This window comes from Pan troglodytes, chromosome 19, assembly GCF_028858775.2.
Source record: "Pan troglodytes isolate AG18354 chromosome 19, NHGRI_mPanTro3-v2.0_pri, whole genome shotgun sequence".
NCBI classification, from domain to species: domain Eukaryota; kingdom Metazoa; phylum Chordata; class Mammalia; order Primates; family Hominidae; genus Pan; species Pan troglodytes.
Window position 1 is genome coordinate 73,094,225 of NC_072417.2, and position 14,319 is coordinate 73,108,543.

The 14,319-nt window shown below is 41.1% G+C and overlaps 1 protein-coding gene across 2 annotated transcripts in view; it reads right to left on the minus strand.

The window, feature by feature from the left end:
- Positions 1-545: 545 nt before the first annotated feature.
- The window catches only part of LOC107969000 (probable ATP-dependent RNA helicase DHX40), a 29,193-nt gene continuing 15,419 nt past the window's right edge, over positions 546-14,319 (minus strand). For both annotated transcript variants that reach the window (XM_063799108.1, XM_016930852.4), the window contains 4 exons: positions 13,844-13,924; positions 12,024-12,181; positions 1,253-1,367; positions 546-729 (listed from right to left, as the gene is read on the minus strand). In XM_063799108.1, the coding sequence (XP_063655178.1) occupies positions 561-729; positions 1,253-1,367; positions 12,024-12,181; positions 13,844-13,924 (523 nt within the window). In that variant the 3' untranslated portion in view covers positions 546-560. The remainder of the gene's footprint in view (positions 730-1,252; positions 1,368-12,023; positions 12,182-13,843; positions 13,925-14,319) is intronic.

The window sequence follows — 14,319 nt, forward strand, 5'->3', positions numbered from 1 at the left end:
CACCTGTAATCCCAACACTTTGGGAGGCCGAGGCAGGTGGATCACTTGAGCCCAGGAGTTTGAGACCAGCCTGGCCAACACGGCAAAACCCCATCTCTACTAAAACTACAAAAATTAGCCGGGTGTGGTGACGCAAGCCTGTAATCCCAGCTACTTGGGAGGCTGAGGCAGAAGAATTGCTTAAACCTGGGAGGTGGAGATTGCAGTGAGCCGAGATCACGCCACTGCACTTCAGCCTGGGTGACAGAGTGAGACTCCATCTCAAAAAAAAAAAAGGGTGGGGGGAGGATGAGAAAACTGGGAGATGATGGATATGTACCATTATCTTGATAGTTGTTTTATGCAAATGTCAAAACTCATCAAAGTGTATACATTAAATATGTGTAGGTTATCACACGTCAATTATATATCAGGAAAGCAATTTTTAAATATCTTCATTTCTGTGAAGACAATTCTTTTATCACTACTAGGAATGTTTCATGGGGTCAAGGAGGTCATAGAAACAAATAGAATGGAAGGGTGGTAGAATAGAAAGGGTGCTAATGTACATCAATGAAACTTCAATATGAAATATATAGGTCCAAAATGCTACTCAAGAAAAAACACATTACGGCAATCACCTGTTTAAGCTTCCTGATTAGTTCTCGAAGTTGAGCTTCCACACGAAATGCAGAAAATAAGCACCTCCAATGAATCCAGTGTTTTTGGCACCATGAAGCTGGAGCTCCACTGCAAAACAAAAAACTGGTATCTTTAAAATATCTTCTCTAAGTAAAAGACAATCTAAAATTCTCATTTCTATTACAAAGGTGGAAACCCATAAACAACTGTCAGTTCCTTCAGGAGGCCTGTCCAAGTACTAAAAAAGAATTTTAGGAAACTTGAAAAAAACATTTACATTAATGAATGTGCCCCTGACTAAATTAAAAAATAATTTGTAAATGGATTTCTTTACTTATATATGCAATCACAAATATCCAATCATTTTTTAATCTAGGCTACCTATATAGAAGCAAAATTCTACAAGGTCATTTTCAGTAAAGGTTTGAGGAGAAAAGAAGAGAATCAATGTTATATAATAAATGCCTACTAAGCAATAGTCATCTGACATAGATAATTTCACTGAAATTCAAAATACCTTGAAGTCAATATCATCTTCACTGAACGTTAGTGTCACAAGCCACATCATAAGTACATATTGGAACTATACATCAAATTGACATTTTTCAGGACAAAGGACTACCTTACATACCTTGATTTGCATTGTTCAAAGATGACAGCTAAAGTTGCAAAGTCATTAAATCCTCCAGCTTTAGCTGCCAATTCTCGATGTCTCTGTTCTGCTTCCTTCTGGTACTCTGGATCAACTAAAAGAATTGGAGAGGCAATTCAGTTATACTTTGCATTAAGTGCCTACAATCACTTTGCTTTCAGAAACTCATTAAAATCTGCCTCATCCTCTGGGGTGAAGTAAGGTAGAACTATATTAACTCTTCTTAACTTCTCTTAGGAAGCTCTATTTCTCCCACAATTCCTTTTTTTCTTTTCATATCACTTTGGAGATTTTACCTGAATAGCAACATCACTTCTCCCAATCTATTTGCCTTTTTAAAATAGTATTTGTAATTTACTTTTTAAATTAGTTTTGTTATAAGAGTAATCCATGCTTACAGAAAAAAAAAATGTAATGGTATAAAAGAATATCATGTAAAAGTTCAATGTTCCCCAGTCACACTACCCATAAACCAATCCTCAAGGCAAAGTACTGTTCATTATTTAGTGTGTGTCCTTCCAGGTAATTTCTATGTCTATATAAGCATATGTACATAGTGTTTCATTTTTCTATAAATGGAACATATAATCTGAAAATTTGTTTATTTAATAACAACTCCATATCAGTACATATAAAATTATTCTCTCTCAAAAATAGCAATATAGGGCCAGGTGTGGTAGCTCACACCTGTAATCCCAGCAATTTCAAAGGCCAAGGCAAGTGGATCAATTGAGCCCAGGAGGTCAAGACAAGCCTAGGCAACAAAGCAAGATCCTGTCTCTACAAAAAATACAAAAATTAGCCAGGCATGGTGATGCATGCCTGTAGTCCCAGCTACTCAGGAGGCTGAGGTGGGAAGATCGCTTGAGCCCAGGAGGTTTTTTTTTTTTTTTTTTTGAGACGGAGTCTCGCTCTATCGCCCAGACTGGAGTGTAGTGGCGCGATCTCGGCTCACTGCAAGCTCCGCCTCCCGGGTTCACACCATTCTCCTGCCTCAGCCTCCCGAGTAGCTGGGACTACAGGCGCCCGCCACCGTGCCCGGCTAATTTTTTGTATTTTTAGTAGAGACGGGGTTTCACATGTTAGCCAGGATGGTCTCGATCTCCTGACCTTGTGATCTGCCCGTCTCGGCCTCCCAAAGTGCTGGGATTACAGGCATAAGCCACCGTGCCTGGCCCAAGCCCAGGAGGTTGAGGCTACACTGAGCCGTGATCGCATCACTGCACTTTGGCCTGGGCAACAGAGTGAAACCTTGTCTAAAGAAAAAAACAATGATATGGTATTCCCCAGGAGTATGGGGAACATAACACAATTTAACCAGTTCTTATTTATCCAATTCCCAATTGTGGGCAATTAGACATGATCTCCATATATGCAGAACTGACCTACTACGAACATTTTCTTTTTTAATGTAATATTGAAGTATAATATGCATACAGAAAATTACACAGGACGTAAGTGTGTAGCTCATATAATATTCACAAACACAACATACCAATGTACCCAGATCAACAAACAGTATCACCAGCATCTCAACAGCCCCCTTTTATGCCCTCCTTCGAGTAACTACCCATTCCCTTCCACAAGAGTAACTATATCCTGACTTCTAATCCTACAGATGGGTTTTGCCCATTTTTAACCTTTGTATAAATGAATCGTATAGTATGTACTTGATGTGTCTGTTTTCTCTTGCTCAACATTACGTTTTTGAGATTTATCTGTTAATTACTTCGATACCACTTCCCCTGATCCCATTCAGGACTCATGTGCTCTCTGATTGCCCAAATTCCCCATACAGCACTTTATCCAGGGCTAATCTTTCAGAGTGCCATTTTTTCAAAACTGCATAGGGATCCTTTCCTTCAATCTAACACGTCACATGACAATTCCTATTCCCTATACCTATCCCAGCTAGATTGAGCAGAGGCACAATGTTGCCTGAATCCAGGGAGCAGCATTTACTATAGAATACGATGTGAATCTGCAAAGCAGCAGTTCCTGTTACTAGGAGGAAAGTAATTTGATTAAAGAAAACACTGATGAAGGTATAAAGTCTTCTATCCCATGCTTTAAGTAGCTTCCAACTATGTTACCTAGGTAGCAACTGAATGAAGCAGCTAGAGACAAAAAAAAAAAAAAAAAGAATACGATTTATCTCAGACCATACAAACATACAAATGACCCTGGTAAGGAAAAGATATAAATGATTATTAATCTCCATTTCTTGAACTGCTCCGGGAGACTAATTTTGTTTTTTGTTTTCTTTTTTGAGACAGTCTCGCTCTGCTGCCCAGGCTGGAGTGCAGTGGTGCAATCTTGGCTCACTGCAACATCCACCTCCCAAGTTCAAGTGACTCTCCTGTCTCAGCCTTCCAAGTAGCTGGGACTACAGGCACACACCACCACACCCAAATAATTTTTACATTTTTTAGAAGAGATGGGGTTTCACCATGTTGGCCAGGTTGGCCTTGAACTCCTGACCTCAGGTGATCTGCCCGCCCTGGCCTCCCAGAGTGCTGGGATTACAGGCTTGAGCCAACACGCCAGCCAGGGATACTAATTTTTAACCCAAAATATTTCATTTCAAGCACCTAACTGCCATCCCCCAGAAGATATCATGCCAAAAGTCAAATTGCCCTAGACTCCAGCATCGACCCCATCCTGGCTCTCAATACCAGGAGAAAAGCCTACCTGTGAGTCAGTGCCTCCTGGAATCCCTAGAATCATGGCACCACGCAGTCTGTGTTTGCATGCATTTTTGATAAATTTTAACTTTTTATAATAGATTTGTGTATATTTTATGGTAGTAAATTATAAAACAGACTAGTACTGGAACAGGAATTAAAAGAAATTAAAGACTGTATAAGCAAAAACTCAGTTGTATGTAAGAAAACCCAATTCCCCGAGGAAGAGAAAGAGCTGGAGTCCTTTAAAATTAACTGCCTGTTTTTCTCTCTGTGGCTAGTGAGCCTTATCTCACCCCTTCCCAGGCATTGTGAAGACTCTCGAGCTGTGCAGCTTCAAGGTCACTAGACAGATAATCTCAAGTCGTAAAACATGTTGTTCCTTGAAAAGTAAGAAATAATGTAATGCACATCTTAATTAAATAACTGTCTTTGTTTCTCACTTCTGTAATATGCTTCCCCCCGCACAGATCTCCCCCCACCCCATGAAATGCTTAAAAGGTAGCTTGACTCTTTGTTCGGGGCTCAGTCCTTTGGATGTTAATCCAACTGGGTTGGTGCACCTCAATAATTAAATAACTCCTCCTCAACCCCTCGGTCTCTCTGATTCCTTAATTATCCTGCAGCATTTCCTACACATAGTTTATGTTTTCATGACATACTTTTTCTTAATTTTTCTGGTATTTCCAGGCTATGGAGTTCATCTGTGAGTTTTTTCAAAGTGTCACAAATCTCCGAAAACTTTTCCAATATATTTATTGAAAAAATTGGCCGAGTGCATGGCTCACGCCTGTAATCCCAGCATGTTGGGAGGCCGAGGCAGGAGGATCACCTGAGGTTGGGAGTTCGAGACCAGCCTGACCAACATGGAGAAACCCATCTCTACTAAAAATACAAAATTAGCTGGGCATGGTGGCACATGCCTGTAATCTCAGCTACTCGGGAGGCTGAGGCAGGAGAATTGCTTGAACCTGGGACGTAGAGGTTGCGGTGAGTTGAGATTGTGCCACTGCACTCCAACCTGGGCAACAAGAGCAAAATTCTGTCTCAAAAAAAAAAAAAGAAAAAACAAAAAATCTACAAATAAGTAGACCTGCACAGTTCAAACCTGTGTGTTCAAGGGTCAACTGTATTGGGAATGGTGATGTGAGGAGTTAGGTAAAACTTCTTTTCTAGAGAGACATCTATTAAACTAGTCAAAATTACCAAAGACAATCATTCAAAGTCTCTGGAGATTGATTAAAATGCTTAAGACAAGCCTAATCTATGGAATTCGGTAAGGACAGTAGGAAGAATGCCCCACCCTCCACAGCTGTGTGTGCGGAAGGGCTATGCGAGAGCCTTCAAGGCAGCCTGAAAGCGGCACCCTTTCCCTGACTCCTAGATGCTACTCAGTAGGGAAGATCAAAGCATAACAGCTAATGACAGCCTACGCAGTCCTCTATTCCCCACAGCTCTGTGTTGCAGAAGAGTTGTTCCAATGGGTTCAGCAGCTCAGTGGTAGTTCCCACTACTCCCAGTTTCCTAGAGCTATTCCAGGTTTGTATGTTTGCAACTAGTGAACATCCAGAGATTGCATCTCAAAAGGCTTTGTGCTGAGGAAGATGCAAAGTGAGCCACAGTATCAGCTCCTAACTCCCCAACCCCAAGCTTCTGCTATTTAGGGAGGACCCAGATAGGAGAGCCACTGAAACACAGGCCCCCATTACCACTACCACCCTCTCCAACTCCTGCTCCATAGCACAGAGATTGTTTCCAGGAAAGGATGGGGAAAGGATTATCAAAGACGGGCAATACCTTGCCCCTGCCGAGGTGCCCAACTTTATTTGGATCAATACTATGGAGCAATTTATGCTCTGGGCACTGTCAAAAACAACAGAGCCAGCAGCTAGCAATCAGTGGAGACTAACAGCTTGCTGTGACACCAATAGAGACAGACCAGCCAAAAATTCAATGGAGAAATCAATGAAGGAAACAGAGACCTGCTAAGAGCATAGTCTTCCTGGTGTTCTAGAAGATTGTTCTCATGCCCAAAGCTGTGCCTTCTGAGAAGTAAATAGAGAGGGAACGTCTGAGCCTCTACTCCTTGGCTGAACACAGTACAAATTCATCAACTCCCTCAACCATGAAAGTAGTCTCCTAACCACAAACACAGATTCAACAGTAAAAGGTGAAAACATCACTGGCTTAAATTAAAAGGCTTAGCTAGGTACAACCTCCAACCAATCACTGACTGACCACTGGAGTTGACAAGGACAAGAAACAAAATGGAAACTGCCATAGAGGGGCTCAACAGTAGATTTGGGCTGGCAGAAGAAAGAATCCACGAATTAAAGTTTTTTTGTTTTGTTTTTTTTAATTTAAGACAAGGGGCCGGGCATGGTGGCTCACTCCTGTAATCCCAGCACTTTGGGAGGCCAAGGTGGGCGGATCACCTGAGGTCAGGAATTTGAGACCAGCCTCCAACATGGCAAAACCTCATCTCTACTAAAATTACAAAAATTAGCCAGGCATGGTGATGCAAGCCTGTAATCCTAGCTACTTGTGAGGCTGAGGAAGGAGAATTGCTTGAATCCAGGAGGTGGAGGTTGCAGTGAGCCAAAATCATGCCACTGCACTCCAGCCTGGGCGACAGAGCAAGACTCCGTCTCAAAAATAAAAAGACATGGGCAAAATATTTTAAAAGACATCACAAAGGAAGACAGAAAAATGGCCAATAAGCACATGAAGAAGTGCTCAACATTATTAGTTATCAGGAAAATGCAAATTAAAACCACAAAGAGGTACATAATAGAATGTGTAAAATAAAATGATTGGCAATACCAAATGTTGAGAGGGGTGTTTAGTGCAAGCTGTACTCTCAAACATTGCTGATGTGATTTTTAAATGGTACAACTGTTCAGGGAAAAGGTTTGGCAGTTTCTTAAAGATTCACATATACCTACTCGATGGCACAGCAAATTTCTTTCTTAGGCATTTACCTTATCTAAGAAAAATGAAAATAAACACCTTCAAATTTTTGTGCAAGAATGTTCAAAACAACTTTACTCAAAAATAGAACTAAACAAGGAGCAATTCAAATGTCCATCAACAGGATAATGCACAACTGTATGTTCATAAAGTGGAATACTAGTCAACAATAAAAAGAATAAAGTATTCATACATACAACAATATGAATAAACCTAACATACATTATGTTGACTGAAAGAAGCCAGACACAAGAAAGGAGAGTGTATAATTCTATTTATATGAAGTTTTGGGCTGGGCACAATGGCTCACACCTGTAATCCCAGCACTTTGGAAGGCTGAGGCCGACGCTGATGGATCACCTGAGGTTATGGGTTCGAAACCAGCCTGGCCAACATGGCAAAACCCCGTCTCTACTGAAAATACAAAAATTAGCTAGGCATGGTGTCGGGCACCTGTAATCCCAGCTACTCCAGAGGCTGAGGCAGGACAACTGCTTGAACCCAGGAAGTGAAGGTTGCAGTGAGCCGAGATTGTGCCACTGCACTCCACCCTGGATGACAGAGCAAGACTCTGTCTCAAAAGAAAAAAAAAAATTCTATTTATATGATGTTTCAGAAGAGGCAAACTAATCAGAAAAAAATAAGAAAAGTGTTTAACCAAAGGTAGATAGAGTGATATCTGACTAAGAAGTGGCACCGAGGGAACTTGCTAGTGATAAAAATGTTCTATATATTGACAGGGCTTGGGTTACATGGGCATAAGCATTTTACAGAATTCATTGAATTATACACCTAAAATTTATGCATTTCACTATATGTAAATTTTACCTAAAATTAACTGTAAACAAATATCAAACTGTAGTTATATAGGGTTGTTTTTCACAGTACTATAGCTTACCAATTCTCAAACTACTTTCTGTAGATTCTAGGGAAAATGGACAATTTCAATATGGATTCTGGATTAGATAGTAATATTGTATCAAAGTTAAATTTCCAAACTTTAGGCCAGTCATAGTGGCTTACACCTGTAAACCCAGCACTTTGGGAGACCAAAGCAGGAGGATTGCTTGAGCCTAGGAGTTTGAGACTAACCTGGGCAACATGGGGAGACCTCATCTCTACAAAACATTTTTAAAAATTAGTCAGGCATGGTAGCATATGCATGTGGTCCCAGCTACTAAGGAGGCTGAGGTGGGAGAATTGCTTGAGCCCGGGAGGTCAAGGCTGTGGTGAGCCATGGTCCCACCACTGCACTACTGCCTGGGCAACAGAGTGAGACTCTCTCTCAAACAAAACAAAACAATTTCCTAATTTTGATTAATGTACTATGGTTAAATGAGAGATTGCCCTTGTTCTTGCCTAATACAGATGTAAATATTTTGTGGTAAGGGAGCACAATGCTTCCAATTTATTCTTAAATGATTCAGAAAAAGAAAAAAATCCATTTATATATACATATATAGAGGGAGACAGAGTAATAAAGCAAAGGGGGTAAAATGTTAAAAATTGCTGAAACTGCATAGAAGGTATAAAGGAATTCCTTTGCTATTCTTATTTGAAATTATATAAGAATAAATGTCACCCAAAAAAGGCTAACACCACACTGATTTTATCTATTTAAATATTCCAACATGGAAAAAACATTTTTCTTTTTCTAGCCTTAAAAGACTATTAGAGTTGGTCACCTTAATCCAACTTCTTGGTTTTACAAATGAAAAATGAAATCTAGAAAAGCTAGGGCCGTGGTCAGATAATTAGGTAGTAGTGGAGCTGGACAGAACCCTGCACTCTTAACTCCTACTTCAATACTCTGTAATAGGTTTTGAAATATTTTAGCTTGTTTATTTCTTTCTTTCTTTTTTCTTTTTGGGGATGGAGTCTCACTCTGTCACCCAGGCTGGAGTGCAGTGGCACGATCTCAGCTCACTGCAACCTCCGCCTCCTGGATTCAAGCAATTCTCCTGCCTCAGCCTCCCCAGTAGCTGGCAACACAGGTGCACGCCACGCCTGGCTAATTTTTATATTTTTAGTAGAGACAGGGTTTCACCATGTCGGCCAGGCTGGTCTCAAACTCCTGACCTCAGGTGACCCACCTGCCTCAGCCTCCCAAAGTGCTGGGATTACAAGTCTGAGCCACCACACCTGGCCTATTTTTTAATTTCTTATCAGAGATGGGGTCTTGCTATGTTGCCCAGGCTGGCCCTGATCTCGTGGGCTCAAGCAATCATCCCACCTCAGTCTCCCAAGGAGCTGGGATACCACTGTGCCCACTGGTATTTTTAGCTCTGATACTGCCTCATGAAAACCAGTTAACATTACTTATTTTTATACAGCATTTTATTAGAACAAAAAATTGCAATTAGGGGTATTACTAGAATTAAAATTCTGACACTTCAGACTGCAACTGCTGGGTGCAATGGCTCAGGCCTGTAATCCCAGCATTTTAAGAGGCCAAGGCTGGTGGGTCACTTGAGCTCAGGAGTTCGAGACCAGCCTGGGCAACAGAGTGAAACCCCATCTCTATAAAAATACAAAAAATTAGCCAGGCATAGTAGCAAGCATCTGTGGTCCCAGCTGCTGGGGAGGCTGAGGTATGGGAGGATCACTTGAGCCTGGGAGGCAGAGGTTGCAATGAGCCAAGATCACGCCACTGCACTCCAGCCTGGGCAACACAGCGAGACCTTGTCTCAATAAAATTAAAAATTTTTTAAATTAAAAAAAAAAGACTGCAAACTATTTGAAACAGTATATTGATTAGAGTATTTTTATAGAAAAATGTATCCTCCATTATAATCATGGCAATAATAAATTAATCTGGACCCGACACTTCCAGCCTACAAAGGTATAAAGCCAGTGAGCTAACCCATTCTGTTGTCTGGCTGCAGACAAGGTATACTGTTCACTTGGAAGCTCCTTGAAAGAAAAAATCACTCCAGTGCATGAAAACAAATCTAACATATGTCAAATTAAATTGTGTCCTATACTGACACACCAAGAAAAGAAAGAAGCAGAAGTTTAAAGACCTGGAAACTTCAAAAGAATTCTCTAAGGATGCAAGGGCTAAACTACCTTTTCTTTTGATCCTACAAAAAAAAAATTAGTAAATTACTAATGTACTATAAAAGCACTATCTTCCTTTACTAATGAAAGGAAATTAATGCCGGGCTGGGCGTGGTGGCTCATGCCTGCAATCCCAAGGCCGAGGTAGGCAGATCACCTGAGGTCAGGAGTTCCAGACCAGCCTGACCAACGTGGTGAAACCCCATCTCTACTAAAAATACAAAAATTAGCCAGGCGTGGTGGCCCATGCCTGTAATCCCAGCTACCTGGGAGGCTGAGGCAGAAGAATCGCTTGAACCTGGGAGGAGGAGGTTGCAGTGAGTCCAGATCACACCATTGCACTCCAGCCTGGGCAACAAGAGTGAAACTCCATCTCAAAAACAACAACAAAACTTGTTTATCCTTAGTTTTCTGTCCTAGGGCTAAGGCACGGTAAACCCTCAGTAAATGCTCAATGAATTACTGGCAATCTAAATAAATGAAGAGATATTCCATGTACATGGATAGGAAGACAATACTGTCAAGATGTCATTTCTTCGCAACTTCATCTATCTTAATTAAAACATAATCCCAATTAAAATCCCAGCAAGGGCTGGGCGCAGTGGCTCACGCCTGTAATCCCAGCACTTTGGGAGGCTGAGGCGGGTGGATCACAAGGTCAAGAGATTGAGACCATCCTGGCTAACACAGTGAAACCCTGTCTCTACTAAAAATACAAAAAATTAGCCGGGCGTTGTGGCGGGCGCCTGTAGTCCCAGCTACTCGGGAGGCTGAGGCGAGAGAACGGCACGAATCTGGGAGGCAGAGCTTGTAGTGAGCCGACATCAGGCCACTGCACTCCAGCCTGGGTGACAGAGCAAGACTCCATCTCAAAAAAAAAAAAAAAAAAAAATCCCAGCAAGTTCAGCAAGTTATTTTGTGGATTTCAACAGACTGGTTCTAAAGTTTATATGAAAAAGACCCAGAATGGCCTAAACAATTTTGAAGAGGAAGAACAAAACTTCAAGAGTTACTATAAAGCTCCAATAACCAGGACAGTGTGGTATTGGTGGAAGAACAAACAGACAATCAGATAAATGGAACAAGATACAGAGCCCAGAAACAGACCCATATAAGAATAGTCAGCTGATATTTAACAAAGAAGCGAAGGCATTTCAACAGAAAAAGGACAGTGTTTTGAACAAATGGTACCGCAACAACTGTACGTCCAAATACTAAAAGACAATAGAAGAGAAAATCTAGATGACTTTGGGTACGACAATGACTTTTTTAGATACAACAATAAAGACACAATCTATGAAAGAAATAATTGATAAGGTAGACTTCGTCAAAAATAAAAACTTCTGCTCTGCAAAAGTCAATGTCAAAACAATGAGAAGATAAACCACAGACTGGGAGAAAATATTTACAAAAGATCTATCTGTTAAATAACTATTTAAAATATGCAAAGACCTCTTAACAATAAGAAAACAACCCGGCTGGGCGTGCTGGCTCACGCCTGTAATCCCAGCACTTCGGGAGGCCAAGGCGGGCAGATGACCTGAGGTCAGGAGTTCGAGACCAGCCTGGCCAACATGGAGAAACCGCGCCTCTACTAAAAATACAGAATTAGCCAGGCATGGTGGCACATGCCTATAATCCCAGCTAAAACCATATAACACAAAGAGTGATCCCTTTAGTTAATAATAATGTGTCAATATTGGCTCACCAATTGCAACTTATATGTCATACAAATCAAAGATGTTAACAGGAGAAATTGCTGTGGGAGGTTGTACTTTCTACTCAATTTTTCTGTAAACTTAAAAATGCTCTAAAAAATAAAGTCTATTAATTTTTTTTTTGGTTTTTTTTTGTTTTTGTTTTTGTTTTTTAGTAGAGATGGGGTTTTACCATGTTGGTAAGGCTGGTCTTCCAACTTCTGACCTCAAGCAATCCACCCGCCTTGCCCTCCCAAAGTGCTGGGATTACAGGCGTGAGCCACCGTGCCCAGCCAAGTCTATTAGTTTTAAAAAACACAACTAAAATAAACATCTTACCAGGTCTAATGAAGACGTTTTCCACAGACAACATTGCTGCTATTGGAAGTAGTAGATCTTCACAATCCAGGGAAGCAGCTTTTATTACTGCACATGTCAGATGTGGAGGCAAAGGAAACTCCACCATAGACAAACCCAATCTGGTGACATGGCCACTCCTTAATACAAAGAAAAAGTTTGTAAGTCTTTCTACACTAGGAGAGTACAAATGTAACATTCATCATTCAGAATAAATCAGATATAATTTACATTACCTCCAATCACCTCCAGAAGTTCAATTCAATTTAAGAAAATTAGGCCAGGCGTGGTGGCTCATGCCTGTAATCCTAGCACTTTGGGAAGCTGAGGCAGGTGGATCACCTGAGGTCAGGAGTTCAAGACCTGCCTGGCCAACGTGGCAAAACCCCGTTTCCACTAAAAACACAAAAATTAGCTGGGTATGGTGGCATGCGCCTGTAGTCCCTGCTACTTGGGAGGCTGAGGCAGGAGAATCACTCAAACCCGGGAGGCAAAGGTTGCAAAGCTACTAAGGAGGCTGAGGGGGATTACACCTGTAATCCCAGCACTTTGGGAGGCCGAGGCAGGTAGATCACTTGAGGTCAGGAGTTTGAGACCAGCCTGACCAACATGGTGAAACCCTATCTCTACCAAAATATAAAAAAATTATCTGGGCATGGTGGTGCATGCCTATAATCCCAGCTACCTGGGAGGCTGAGGCAGGAGAATTGCTTGAACCTGGGAGGTGGAGATTGCAGTGAGGTGAGATTGCACCATTGTACTCCAGTCTGGGCAACAAGAGTAAAACTCCGTCTCAAAAAAAAAAAAAAAAAAAAGAAGATGTCTTTGAAGACATGAGAGAATAATAATTTTATTTTTTAAATTTTACCTTTTTTTTTTTTTGGAGACAGGGCCTTGCTCCGTCTCCCAGGCTGGAGTGCAATGGCGCAATCTCCTCAGCTCACTGCACCCCCCACCTCCGAAGCTCAGATGATCCTCCCACCTCAGCTTCCCGAGTAGCTGGGACTACTGGCGTGTGCCAACACAATCGGCTAATTTTTGTATTTTCAGTAGAGATGGCTTTTACTATGTTTCCCAGGCTTGTCTCGAACAACTGGGCTCAAGCAATCTGCTCGCCTTGGCCTCCCAAAGTGCTGGAATTACAGGCGTGAGCCACCACGCACATCCAAGAGAATAATAATTATTAATATCAAACCTAACCACCCCATCACACAAACATGAAAACAAGGACTCTGGCTCTCTTATCATTTTTATGTATCCAGCATAATGCTTGGCACTGAAATGGTACTCAGAAATTACTTGTTAAATAATACCAATATTTATTAAACAAAAGGGATTATATCGTGTAGTTTCTTTCTCCTTTTTTTTTTTTTTCAGATGGAGTTTCGCTCTGTTGCCCAGGCTGGAGTGCAGTGGCATGATCTTGGCTCACTGCAAGCTCTGCCTCCCAGGTTCACACCATTCTCCTGCCTCAGCCTCCCGAGTAGCTGGGACTACAGGCGCCCGCAACCACGCCCAGCTAATTTTGTTTTTGTATTTTTAGTAGAGACGGGCTTCACCATGTTAGCCAGGATGGTCTCGATCTCCTGACCTCATGATCCACCGACCTCGGCCTCCCAAAGTGCTGGGATTACAGGCATGAGCCACAGCGCCCGGCTGGTTTTTCAATCAGAATTGTGATGAAAGACTAACAATCCATTCAATTTAAAGAAATTATTTTCTACTGTTAGAGAAAGGTATTTAGAGCCCTGTTTAAAAAGAGATCAATATCTGTTTTGATTGTGATTTTTTTTTTTTTTTACCTGTCAATAGCATCACACTGGTAAAGTTGTTTAAGAGCTTCTAAAATAAGTCTCTCATTAGGTGGATCCAAATAGGGAAACCTGTGTGTTTAAATAAGATATGAAGTGAGAGGCATTCCTTGAACATGGTAGGATTTTATATAGATATGACGAAAATTTCTTTAAAAGGTTTTATTTCCATTTTTCAAGTCATCTTCTTTTTCTAAAAAAAAATTATATCATCATGATCAGCATTTGGTAAAAGAGGAAATAATTTTTTTCTGAATCACACTCCTCTACTTCAAGAAGTGATTCTTTTTGACTCCCCTTAGCTGAAATACTCTCACCAGTCTACTTACCCTAATCCTGCCCCACCCATCCTTCACAGCCTATGTCAAGTCTACTCTTTTCTGCAGTCCATAATTTTTTTCCAAACTTTTATAAAAATAGTAGAGAAATATTAATAGTAGAGAAGTATTAATGGTAGAGAAATATTA